This window comes from Bos indicus x Bos taurus, chromosome 1 (assembly GCF_003369695.1).
Source record: "Bos indicus x Bos taurus breed Angus x Brahman F1 hybrid chromosome 1, Bos_hybrid_MaternalHap_v2.0, whole genome shotgun sequence".
In the NCBI taxonomy this organism is placed as follows: domain Eukaryota; kingdom Metazoa; phylum Chordata; class Mammalia; order Artiodactyla; family Bovidae; genus Bos; species Bos indicus x Bos taurus.
In genome coordinates this window covers 45,713,688-45,727,706 of record NC_040076.1, presented here as the reverse complement: position 1 = coordinate 45,727,706, position 14,019 = coordinate 45,713,688, and the positions used below count along the sequence as shown (strand labels likewise).

At 39.0% G+C, this 14,019-nt stretch overlaps 1 protein-coding gene across 11 annotated transcripts in view; it reads left to right on the top strand.

Annotated features, from left to right (window-relative positions):
- The window catches only part of SENP7 (SUMO specific peptidase 7), a 170,799-nt gene that overhangs the window by 38,362 nt on the left and 118,418 nt on the right, over nt 1–14,019 (top strand). For all 11 annotated transcript variants that reach the window (XM_027561898.1, XM_027562138.1, XM_027561836.1 and 8 more), the window contains exons 3-4: nt 8,152–8,204; nt 13,840–13,938. In XM_027561898.1, the coding sequence (XP_027417699.1) occupies nt 8,152–8,204; nt 13,840–13,938 (152 nt within the window). The remainder of the gene's footprint in view (nt 1–8,151; nt 8,205–13,839; nt 13,939–14,019) is intronic.

The following is a 14,019-nucleotide window of genomic DNA, read 5'->3' as shown; positions in this document are numbered from 1 at the left end:
GTTATAAAAACCTCTAAAATTTTGGGAAATCACAATAGTATTAATTAAAAGAAATATGCAAAAAATCTATAAACTTCAATTTAGACAACTTGTATTACTTTAAAAGTGTATTTATTTATTAAAAATGTTTATTTATTTATTTTTGGGTGTGTTGGGTCTTCGTTGCTGCACAGGCTTTTCTCTAGTTGTGGCAAATAGGGGCTACTCTTGCTGGAGAGCATGAACTTCTCAGCATTGGCTTCTCTTCTTGTGGAGCACAGGCTCTGGTGCTCAGGCTTCAGCAATTGCAGCACTTGGCCTCAGTAGTTGTGGCTTCTGAGGTCTGTAGTCTCGTCTCAGTATTTTTGGCGCTAGGCTTAATTTGCCCTGCGGCATCTTCCTGAATCAGGGATTAAACCCATGTCTCCTGCAGTGGCAGGCAGATTCTTTACCACTGAGCCACCAGGGAAGCCCTATATCAGTCCAGTTCAGTTCAGTCACTCAGTTGTATCCGACTCTTTGCTGCCCTGTGAATCGCAGCACGCCAGGCCTCCCTGTCCATCAACTCCTGGAGTTCACTCAGATTCACATCCATCGAGTCGGTGATGCAATCCAGCCATCTCATCCTCTGTAATCCCCTTCTCCTCCTGCCCCCAGTCTTTCCCAGCATCAGTCTTTTCCAATGAGTCAACTCTTCGCATGAGGTGGTCAAAGTACTGGAGTTTCAGCTTCAGCATCATTCCCTCCAAAGAAGTCCCAGGGCTGATCTTCAGAATGGACTGGTTGGATCTCCTTGCAGTCCAAGGGACTCTCAAGAGTCTTCTCCAACACCACAGTTCAAAAGCATCACTTCTTCGGCCCTCAGCTTCCTCCACAGTCGGACTCTCACATCCATACATGAGCACTGGAAAAACCATAGCCTTGACTAGACGGACCTTTGTTAGCAAAGTAATGTCTCTGCTTTTGAATATGCTATCTAGGTTGGTCATAACTTTCCTTCCAAGGAGTAAGCGTCTTTTAATTTCATGGCTGCAGTCACCATCTGCAGTGATTTTGGAGCCCCCAAAAAACAAAGTCTGACACTGTTTCCCCTGTTTCCCTGTCTATTTGCCATGAAGTGATGGGACCAGATGCCATGATCTTCGTTTTTTGAATGTTGAGCTTTAAGCCAACTTTTTCACTCTCCACTTTTACTTTCATCAAGAGGTTTTTAGTTCTTCTCCACTTTCTGCCATAAGGGTGGTGTCATCTGCATATCTGAGGTTATTGATATTTTTCCCGGCAATCTTGATTCCAGCTTGTGCTTCATCCAGCCCAGGCTTTCTCATGATGTACTCTGCATAGAAGTTAAATAAGCAGGGTGACAATATACAGCCTTGACGTATTTGTTTTCCTATTTGGAACCAGTCTGTTGTTCCATGTCCAGTTCTAACTGTTGCTTCCTGACCTGCATATAGGTTTCTCAAGAGGCAGGTCAGGTGGTCTGGTATTCCCATCTCTTGCAGAATTTTCCGCAGTTTATTGTGATCCACACAGTCAAAGGCTTTGGCATAGTCAATAAAGCAGAAATAGATGTTTTTCTGGAACTCTCTAGATCTGATAGACCATCTGATAGATCTAGAACTTTCTAGATCTGATAGATAGAGTGCCTGATGAACTATGGATGGAGGTTCGTGACCTTGTACAAGAGACAGGGATCAAGACCATCCCCATAGAAAAGAAATACAAAAAAGCAAAATGGCTGTCTGAGGAGGCCTTACAAATAGCTGTGAAAAGAAGAGAAGGGAAAAGCAAAGGAGAAAAGGAAAGTTATGAGCATCTGAATGCAGAGTTCCAAAGAATAGCAAGAAGAGATAAGATAGCCTTCCTCAGCAATCAATGCAAAGAAATAGAGGACAACAACAGAATGGGAAAGACTAGAGATCTCTTCAAGAAAATTTGAGATACCAAGGGGACATTTCATGCAAAGATGGGCTCGATAAAGGACAGAAATGGTATGGACCTAACAGAAGCAGAACATATTAAGAAGAGGTGGCAAGAATACACAGAAAAACTGTACAAAAAAGTTCTTCACGACCAAGATAATCACAATGGTGTGATCACTGACCTAGAGCCAGACATCCTGGAATGTGAAGTCAAGTGGGCCTTGGAAAGCATTACTACGAACAAAGCTAGTGGAGGTGATGGAATTCCAGTTGAGCTATTTCAAATCCTGAAAGATGATGCTGTGAAAGTGCTGCACTCAATATGCCAGCAAATTTGGAAAACTCAGCAGTGGCCACAGGACTGGAAAAGGTCCGTTTTCATTCCAAACCCAAAAAAGGGCAATGCCAAAGAATGCTCAAACTACCACACAATTGCAGTCATCTCACACGCTAGTAAAGTAATGCTCAGAATTCTCCAAGCCGTGCTTCAGCAATACGTGAACCGTGAACTTCCAGATGTTCAAGCTGGTTTTAGAAAAGGAAGAGGAACCAGAGATCAAATTGCCAACATCCACTGGATCATGGAAACCCTATATATTAAGTTGAAAATTGACTAGAAATTGAATTTACATAAGAAAGGCTTTCTATTTTTTTTAAGAGGTTCTTAACATTTACTTAAGTGTTACTTGTTTTTGGTAGTTCAAGAAGTGCTACTTTATAAAAAAAAATAAAAAAAAGAAGTACTACTTTATTGACAATTGTTTAAAACTATCAAAAGCTTAAGTATAGAAGTTAAAATGATTTTTATGTCAGTGATTACTCGAGGAAATGCATTTGGTGAAACTCACACTATTTTTATGAAATGAGATAAATTGTTTCAGGTCTGTAGATTTCTGGATAAGTTTTAGCCCATTTGTTATAACTGTTACTTTAAATGTTTTTTAATTATTAAGTTGAGGTACCACATATAGTTTCTTCATGGTTGCAACAAACTCAAGGAAGCTATGAGCCATGGGTGCAGAGCTACCCAGGATGGCCAGGTCGTACTGAAGAGTTCTTACAGAAGGTGGTTGACTGGAGTAAGAAATCAAAGTCCACAATAGTATTCTTGCTTGGAGAACCCCATGGACTGTATGAAAAGGCAAAAAGATATGTCTCTGGAAGATAAGCCCCCAAGGTCAGAATGCGTCCAGTATGCTACTGGGAAAGAGCAGAGGGGAATTATGAATAGCTTCTGAAAGAATGAAGCAGCTGGACCAAAGTGGTAATGATGCTCAGTTGTGGATGTGTCTGGTGGTGAAAGTTAAGTCCTATGCTGTACAGAACAATATTGCATAGGAACCTGGAATATTAGGTCCATGAATCAAGGTAAACTGGACATGGTAGCAGGTGATAGCAAGAGAGAACATCGACATCTTAGAAATCAGCGAATTAAAATGGATGGTAATGGGTGAATTTAATTAGACAACCATTGTAGGCAAGAATTCCTTGGAAGGAATGGAGTAGCCTTCATAGTCAACAGAAGAGTTCAAAATGCAGTACTTTGGTGCAACCTCAAAAATGACAGAAGTCTGCCCCCTAAGCACTGATGCCAAAGAAGTTGAAGTTTAACAGTTCTTTGAAGACCTACAAGTCCTTGTAGAACTAACACCAAAAAAAACACAAAAGATGTCCTTTTCATCATAGGGGACTGGAATGCAAAAGTAGGAAGTTAAGAGATACTCGGAATAACAAGCAAGTTTGGCCTTGCAGTACAGAATGAAGCAGGGTAAAGGCTAACAGAGTTTTGTCAAGAAAACATGATCATAGCAAACACCCATTTCCAGCAACCTAAGAGATGACTCTACACATGGACATCACCAGATGGTCAGTACTGGAATCCGATTGATGATGTTCTTTGCAGCCAAAGATGAGAGGGTCTATACAGTCAGTAAAAACAAGACCTGGAGCTGGCTGTGGCTCAGATCATGAGTTCCTTATTGCAAAATTCAGGCTTAAAAGAAGAAAGTAGGAAAAAACAATAGGCCATTCAAGTATGACCTAAATCAAATCCTTGAAAGTGATGAAAAGATTCAAGGGATTAGATCTGGTAGAGAGAATGCTTGAAGAACTGTGGACAGAGGTTTATAACATTGTACAATAGGCAGTGACCAAAACCATCCTAAAGAAAAAGAAATGTAGGATGGCAAGGTGGTTGCTTTAGGAGGCTTTACAAATAGCTGAGAAAAGAAGATAAGTGAAAAGCAAGGGAGAAAGGGAAAGATAAACCCAACTGAATTCAGAGTTCCAGAGAATAGCAAGGAGAGATAAGAAGCCCTTCTTAAATGACCAGTGCAAAGATATAGAGGAACACAGTAAAATGGAGACTATTGGAGATCTCTTCAAGAAAGTTGAAGATACCAAGGCAACATTTCTTGCAAGGATGGGCATGATAAAGGACAGAAATGGTGAGACCTAACAGAAGCAGAAGATCTTAAGAAGAGGTGGCAAGAATATACAGAAGAACTATACATAAAATGTCTTAATGACCCAGATAACCATGATGGTATGGTCACTCACTGAGAGCCAGACATCCTGGTATGTGAGGTCAAGTGGGTCTTAGGAAGCATTACTACGAACAAAGTGAGTGGATACGATGAAATTCCAGCTGATCTATTTAAAATCCTAAAAGATGATGCTGTTAAAGTACTGCACTCAATATATATCAGCAAATTTGGAAAACTCAGCAGTGACCACAGGACTGGAAAAGGTCAGTTTTCATTCCAATTACAAAGAAGGGTGATGCCAAAAAATGTTCAAACTGTGGTACAGTTGCTCTCATTTCACATGCTGGCAAGGTTATCCTCAATTGTTCAAGCTAGGCTTCAGCAGTATGTGTACTGAGAACTTCCAGATATGCCAGCTAGGTTTGGAGAGTCAGAGGAAACAGAGATCAAATTCATTGGATCATGGAGAAAGCAAGGGAAGTCCAGAAAAAACATCTATTTCTCCTTCATTGACTACGTTAAAGCCTTTGACTGTGTGGATCACAACAAACTGTGGAAAATTGTTAAAGAAATGGGAATAGCAGACAACCTTACCTGCCTCCTGAGAAACCTGTAAGTGGGTCAAGAAGCAACAGTTAGAACTGGACATGAAACAATGGATTGGTTCAAAATTGGGAAAGGAATACAACAAGGCTGTATATTGATACTTTGTTTATTTAACTTATATGGAGAGTACATCATGTGAAATGCTGGGCTGGATGAATCACAAGCTGGAATCAAGATTGCCAGGAGAAATATCAACAATGTCAGATATGCAGATGCTACCACTCTAATGGCAGAGAGTGAAGAGGAAGTAAAGAGCCTCTTGGTGAAAGTGAAAGAGAGTGAAAAAGCCAACTTAAAACTCAACATTAAAAAATTAAGATCATGGCATCCACTCCCATAACTTCATGGCAAATAGAAAGGGGAAAAGTGGAAGCAATGACAGATTTTCTTTTCTTGGGCTCCAGAATCACTGAGGTCGGTAACTACAGTCATGAAATTAAAAGAAACTTGATCCATAGAAGGAAAGCTTTGACAGACCTAGACGGTGTATTAAGAAGCAGAGACATCACTTTGCTGATAAAAGTTCTGATTAGTCAAAGCTATGGTTTTTCCAGTAGTCATGTATGTTTGTGAGAGTTGGACCATTCAAAAAGACTGAGTCCTGAAGAATTGATGCTTTTGAATTGTGGTGCTGGAGAAGACTTGAGAGTCCCTTCTATAGCAAGGAGATAAAACCAGTCAATACTTAAGAAAATCAACCCTGAATAGTCATTGGAAGGACTGTTGCCAAAGCTGAAGCTCCAATACTTTGTCCACCTGATGTGAAGAACCCACTTATAGGAAGAGACCCTAATGCTGGGAAAGATTGAAGGCAAAAGGAGAAGGGGGTAGAGAAGGGGATAGCAGAAGATTAGATGGTTAGATAGCATCACTGACACAATGGACATAAATTTGAGCAAACTCTGGGAGATATTCAAGGTGACAGGAGCCTGGCTTGCTGCAGTCTACAAGGTCGCAAAGAGTCAGACACAACTTAGTGAGCAAACAACAATTACATATGACACAGTACCATGTCTTTGATGTTTGATGACTTTTTATACTTGTATACATACACCTGTATAACTATAACCTAGTTGAAGATTGGAACATTTTGAGCATCTCAGAAGACCAACTTGTATCCTGTCCCAGTGAGTTAGTAGTCTTTCCCTGTTTGGGTACTTGCACCATCCTAACTAATAGCATCATAGATTTGTTTTACCCATTCTTGAATTCCACATAAATAGAATCGTACATTTTTCTGCATCTAATTTTCTTTGAACATAATGTCTGTGAGATGTATTCATATTGTGCATAGCAGGTATTCATTCTTTTTATTACTATGTAGTTTTCTATTGTATAAAAAATTTTATTCATGTAGTTTTCTATTGTCTAAAAAGGTCTATTCTTGCTCCTATGATGGATATTTGGATTGTTTTTAGGTTTCGTCATTAAGAACAAAGATAGCATTTTTATACATGCCTGTTTTATAGGATAGCATTTTATAGGATAGCATTCTTATGCCTTTTAGAAGCATAGTCACTCATTTCTTTTGGTTAAATATCTATTAATGTTATTGTTGGACATTAAGTAAGCAGGTGTCTAACTTTAGAAGATACTGACTGACAAAGTAGATGTATTCATTTACCCTCCCACAAGCAGTAGATGAGACTTCTAGTCGTATAGAATATGACCAATTACCAATACTTGATATTGTAAAAAAAAAAAAACAAAAAAACTTGATATTGCTTGTCTTTTTAATTTTACCCTAAGGGTAAATGATATTCTATTGACATTTTAGCTTGCACTTCCCTAGTAATAATGAAATTGGGCTACTTTAATAATGAGTAGACACTTCATACATTTATTGGCCATTTGGACTTTTTTTTAATTTTTATGAAGTACCTATTCAAGGGTTTTGCGCATTGTGAACACTGGGTTGTCTTGCCTTTGCTTTATAGGAGTTCTTTATGTATTCTGGTTATGAGTCCTTTGACAGATACATGTATTACACAGTATTAACTATAGTCAGCGTGCTGTACATAGATAACTGTGTTATAAATCATCTTCTTCCAGTCTGCAGTTTGCTTTCTCATTCAGTGATGAGGTTTGGTGAACAAAAGTTTTTAATTTTAATGAAGTTGAGTTTATTAATCTTTTCCATTATGGTTAGTACTACTTGAATCTTGTTTGAAAAATCCTTACCAACCCCAAGATCATGACAATATTCTCTTCATTTTTATTCTAGAAGCTTTGCCTTTGATATTTAAATCTTTGATCAATTTATAAATAATTTTTGTGTATCATATGTTTATTACTTATTTGTTTACATCATTTGGTTGTAAAATTGCTTTAGCATTACTCATGGAAAAGATCATCCCTTCCTCACTGAATTGCGGGGGGTGTGTTTGTCTTAAATAAGTGACCACATATGTGTGGGTCTCTATGATTGATTTTTATTATGAAAATTGAGAAATTCCAGTGAATTGTAAGTTCCAGGAAGACTTAACTGTGTTAAATTTGCTCACTACCCAATACCACTGGCTGGCACAGTGCCATGCACATGATAAACATGAAGTACGTATTTGCTGACTGAAGAAAAGAATCATTCATGTTGATGTTTGACAGAAGCCAACAAAAATCTGTCAAGCCATTATCCTTCAGTTAGAAAAATAAATTTAAAATTAAAAAAAAAGGAAAGAAAACGAAACAAAGAACATCCGTTAGGAAGTCTGAAAAATGGTGAAGAAAGATCTAAGCTGTTCTCTTTTGCATAGAAGCTTAGATATGTAGCCCTTACCCTCTGCTCTCCTCTCCCGTAGCCCCCTTGTTCCCCATTATAAGAATTTATCTGGTCTTACAGTTCAACCAAAATATATCAAAGACCTCTCGGATACTAGGATTTTTGCCAGGGAATTTCTTACTTAGTTCTTAGAGTCAGCTACCTATCGTATTTCAGTTGTCATTGTACATACATTGTTTAATCAAGAAATTTTATGAGAATCTGTTACTCTTCTGTTTATTTTTAACCTTTATGTAAGTCCTTCAGGTTCTGTGAAGTATATCATTATAAATTGTAAATCTAACAAGAAAAGTTACTTTAAGACAGAAGACAGCTATGAAAGGATTAATTCTGTTCTGTTGTTTCTTAAATGCTAATTTTTATCATGTCTTTGTAGAAATTGTCACAGAAGGGAAAAGGAAAAAGCCTTCGTCTTCAGAGTTACATAAGGTATGTATTAGTTTTGCTCTTAACTTTTGGATTATCTTTAGAGTTAATAATATTGAAAGTGTTTTGGTATTTGTCTTTTCAATAAAATTTTAAAGAAAATACTGTAAATCTATAACTAATCAGTGTTTTTTGGGGGATGTGTTAGTCATTCAGTCATGTCCAACTCTCTGCGACCCCAAGGCCTCCGGGCTTCTCAGTCCAAGGAATTCTCCAGGTAACAATAACTGGATTGGGTAGCCATTTCTTTCTCCAGGGGATCTTCCTGACTCAGGGATTGAACTTAGGTCTTTTTTACCATCTGAGCCACCAGTGGTATATCCTAATTAATCAAGGGTTAACTAGAACATAGGAAGTCCTTTCTGGGACCAGGCTTGTTTAAATCATTATAAAATGTACCAGTATACTTTTCAAATATTATTTTAAATTTATGTAAAACATAACTCATTTATTTGATGATCGAATATATTAGAGTACCTCATGTGCATTCATTTATGATACTGTAGATGTTGAAGTGTTGTATTCAAGTTATGCGCTGAAAGTTACTATTTGGTATATATCTTTTTAAACATTTTTTCATTTATTTCTTTCATATAAGCCAGGAATAGCAAAACAAGCAAAATGAGGTTTCTACCTACCTAGAAGGTGTTGAAAAAGATTTGATCTGTTTTTAGAAAGATAATCTTTTTTCCTATAGAATTTTGTGATTTAAATGCCATAGGGGTCTCACAGAGTTGGACACCACTGAAGTGACTTAGCAGCAGCAGCAGCAGCAGTACCTTGATTTGCATTATAATAATTTAGTAGCCACTTTACTCTGAAGCATTCTAATTATACACAAAGAACTTTAATTTGGCACAGTTTTTGGAAAAAAAGAGTGAGAAGAAGATATCATAAAGGAGGGCTGTGAAATCAACAGTACCTTGCAAGACCACACAGAGAGTGTAGCTTTGGGTACTCTTACTCTGCCTTTGCTTACTTCAAATTTGTGGGGTGTGGTTTCTTCATTTAATTTTCTGGATTTAGTAAATTCCCTGGTGGTCCAGTGGTTGGGACTCGGTGATTTCACTGCTGTGGGCCTGGGTTCGATTCCTGGTTGGAAACTAAGATCCTGCAAGCCATGCCAGGCAGCAAAAAATAAAAGGAAAAATTCTGGATTTAGCTTAAGTGAGATTAATAAAGGAGTTAAAAAAAGAGATTTTACATTGCTTCTATGTGTGTATGTGTGTCCAAGTCTTTGCAGTCCCATAGATTGTAGCCCATCAGGCTCCCCTGTCCATGGAATTTTCTGGGCAAGGATACTGGAGCAGTTTGCAATTTGCTACTCCAAGGTATCTTCTTGACCCAGGGATTGAGCCCACGTCTCTTGCATTTGCAGGAAGATTCTTTACCACTGTGCCACCTGGGAAGCCCATTATCTTGCTACTATGCCCAGTTTTATTTATTTATTTAATTAAAAAATCTTTATTGGAGTGTAGTTGATTTACAGTGTTGTGTTAGTTTTAGGTATACAGCAAAGTAAATCAATTATAATGTACATATATCCACTCTTCAACATTCTTTTCCCATATAGGTCATTACAGAGTATTGAGTAGAGTTTCCTGTGCTATACAGTAGATCTTTATTAGTTATCTATTTTATATGTAATAGTGTGTGTATGTGGAGAAAGAAATGGCAACACACTCCAGTATTCTTGCCTGGGAAATCCCATGGGCAGAGGAGCCTGGTGGGTTACAGTCCATGGGGTCGCAAAGCGTTGGACACGACTTAGCAACCAAACAACAACAGTGTGTATGTGTCAATCTCAATCTCACAGTTTATCCTTCCTCCCTACCCCCTTTCTCCTCTGGTAACTGTAAGGTTCTTTTCTATGTCTTTGACTCTATTCCTGTTTTGTAAATAGGTTCATTTGTACCATTTTTTAAATTCCACAAATAAGCAATGTCATATATCTGTCTTTCTCTGTCTGACTTACTTTACTCAGTATAACAATCTGTAGGTCCATCCAGTTCAGTTCAGTTCAGTCGCTCATTTGTGTCCGACTCTTTGTGACCCCATGAATCGCAGCACGCCTGTCCATCACCTGTCTAGCACGCCAGGCCTCCCTGTCCATCACCAACTCACGGAGTTCACCCAAGCTCATGTGCATCAAGTTGGTGATGCCATCCAGCCATCTCATCCTCTGTCGTCCCCTTCTCCTCCTGCCCCCAATCCCACCCAGCATCAGAGTCTTTTCCAGTGAGTCAACTCTTCACATGAGGTGGCCAAAGTATTGGAGTTTAAGCCTCAACATCAGTCCTTCCAATGAATACCCAGGACTGGTCTCCTTTAGGATGGACTGGTTGGATCTCCTTGCAGGAGTTTTCTCCAGCACTAGAGTTCAAAAGCATCAATTCTTTGGTGCTCATCTTTCTTCACAGTCCAACTCTCACATCCATACATGACCACTGGAAAAACCATAGCCTTGACTAGACAGACCTTTGTTGGCAAAGTAATGTCTCTGCTTTTGAATATGCTATCTAGGTTGGTCATAACTTTCCTTCCAAGGAGTAAGCGTCTTTTAATTTCATGGCTGCAGTCACCATCTGCAGTGATTTTGGAGCCCAAAAAAATAAAGTCTGACACTGTTTCCACTGTTTCCCCATCTATTTCCCATGAAGTGATGGGACCAGATGCCATGATCCTCGTTTTCTGAATGTTGAGCTTTAGGCCAACTTTTTCACTCTCCTCTTTCATTTTCATCAAGAGGCTTTTTAGTTCCTCTTTACTTTCTGCCATAAGGGTGGTGTCATCTGCCTGTCTGAGGTTATTGATATTTCTCCTGGCAATCTTGATTCCAGCTTGTGCTTCATCCAGCCCAGCCTTTCTCATGATGTACTCTGCATAGAAGTTAAATAAGCAGGGTGACAATATACGGCCTTGACATACTCCTTTTCCTATCTGAAACCAGTCTGTTGTTCCATGTCCAGTTCTAACTGTTGCTTCCTGACCTACATATAGGTTTCTCAAGAGGCAGGTCAGGTGGTCTGGTATTCCCATCTCTTGCAGAATTTTCCACAGTTTATTGTGATCCACACAGTCAAAGGCTTTGGCACAGTCAATAAAGCAGAAATAGATGTTTTTCTGGAACTCTCTTGTTTTTTTCCGTGATCCAGTGGATGTTTGCAATTTGATCTCTGGTTCTTCTGCCTTTTCTAAAACCAGCTTGAACATCTGGAAGTTCATGGTTCACGTATTGCTGAAGCCTGGCTTGGAGAATTTTGAGCATTACTTTACTAGCATGTGAGATGAGTGCAATTGTGTGGTAGTTTGAGCATTCTTTGGCATTGCCCTTTTTTGGGTTTGGAATGAAAACGGACCTTTTCCAGTCCTGTGGCGACTGCTGAGGTTTCCAAATTTGCTGGCATATTGAGTGCAGCACTTTCACAGCATCATCTTTGAGGATTTGAAATAGCTCCACTGGAATTCCATCACCTCCACTAGCTTTGTTCATAGTGATGCTTTGTAAGGCCCACTTGACTTCACATTCCAGGATGTCTGGCTCTAGGTGAGTGATCACACCATCGTGATTATCTGGGTCATGAAGAACTTTTTTGTACAGTTCTTCTGTGTATTCTTGCCATGTTGTTGCAAATGCTATTATTTCATTCTTTTTTATGGCTGAGTAATATTCCATTGTATATATGACCACATCTTCTTTATTGATTCCTCTGTTGGTGGACGTTTAAGTTACTTCTACCTACTAGCTTTTGTAAATAGTGTTGCAGTGAACATTGGGATGCATGTATCTTTTCAAAGTATGGTTTTCTTCAGTTGTATGCCCAGGAGTGGGATTGCTGGATCATACGGTAGCTCTAGTTTTAGTTTTTTAAGGAACCTCCATACTGTTCTTCCTAGTGGGCTATATCAGTTTGCATTCCCACCAGCAGTGTAGGAGGGTTCCTTTCTCTTCACACCGTCTTCAGCATTTACCATTTGTAGATTTTTAAAAATAATTTTATCTATTTATTTTTGGCTTCAGTGAGTCTTTTTTGCTGCATTCAGGCTTTCTCTGGATGCTCTGAGCAAGGGCTAGTCTGTAGTTGCAGTGCGCAGGCTTCTCATTGTGGTGGCTTCTCTTGTTGGGGAGCGTAGGTTCTAGGATGTGTGGGCTTCAGTCGTTGTGGCTTGCAGGCTCCAGAGCTAAGGCTCAGTGGTTCTGGCACATCGGCTTAGTTTCCCCACGGCATGTAGGATCTTCCCAGAGCAGGGATCAAAGTGGTGTCCCCTGCATTGCAAGGTGAATTCTTAATCACTGGACCACCAGGGAAGCCCTTTTGCTTTACTCGTACTGAAACCATTTTATGGTGTTACTGATTGTAGTTGATACAGTGCTTATTATGCATGCTGAGTCACTTCAGTCATGTCTGACTCTTTGCAACCCTATGGATTATAGCCCACCAGGCTCCTCTGTCTGTGGGATTTTCTGGGCAGGAATACTGGAGTGGGTTGCCATGCCCTCCTTTAGGGGATCTTCCAGACCCAGGGGTTGAGCCCACGTCTCTTATGTCTCCTGCATTGACAGGCCGGTTCTTTACCACTCGCACCACCTGGGAAGCCCGATGCTTATTATATTGGAAGCCCAGTGCTTATTTTATGTTATATAATAAGCTGAACTTGATGCTTAACCATCATTTATAATGTGAAAGTAAAATTATTTAAGTTCTAAACAGATGATTTCAAGCTTGTGGCTACAATCCATCCATTCATTTGTTTATTCGGTGTATTGTAAACCATTCACTTTGGAATATAAAGGTGACTAAGTCAGAGTACACTCTCTTAGTCCCTTCACAGTCTGGTGAAGAAGACAAACATGTAGATAAATAATTGTATTACACATATCATGCTATCTTATAAACTACCAAGTACTAATACCCAGAGAAAGGAAAGCCCCGGTATGGGAGTGACGATTGTGTGGATAAGAATAATTTTTTGCAGAATCTGAGGTGTTTAATAGGGGAGAAATAGAGAGAAGAGCATTCTAGGTTAAAGGAGCAGTACATACAGAGATCTAGAGATGTATGCCTGAAGAAGGTTGAGTAAACTCAGTGTGGTTAAGGTGTAGAGTTTGTGATGTGTGAGTGACATCAAAGAGCCAGATTGTTAAGAGTTACATCTGTAAGTAATGGGCACCATTGTAGTTTAAGATTGTAGCCATAATTAGATTTGTGTAGTAGAGAACTCAGGGGGTAGTGTTTGAGAGATTAGAAGAGGAAGAAACTGCAAGTAAGAGTAGTTAAGTAGTTATTGTGATACCTCATTTATCTACTTTTATACTGAGTGAAAGAGGCTTTTTATAAAATCATATTTAAGTGCTGCCGCTGCTGTTAAGTCTCTTCAGTCGTGTCCGACTCTCTGCGACCCCATAGACGGCAGCCCACCAGGGTCCCCTGTCCGTGGGATTCTCCAGGCAAGAACACTGGAGTGGGTTGCCATTGCCTTCTCCATATATTTAACTACCTCTAAATTAAGCACTGAACTTAAAACTCCTTGAAAGTAATAGCAAAATATTAATGCAAGTAATGTAGTGGTTCTGTTAGCTCATTCAGCTCTTACTTATATTTCAATTAAACTAATTATTTTGTCATTTTGGTTTCAGATAACGAAGATATTAAATGCAAAACCAGAGGATGTTCATGTTCAGTCACCACTGTCCAAACTCAGAAGCTCAGAACACTGGGATGTTTCTTTGCAGGGGGTAAATAAAAACTCTCTTCTTGGGTTTTAAAATATTTTAATAAAGCTTAATTTTAATTTTCATATATTTTTTTTTATTTTC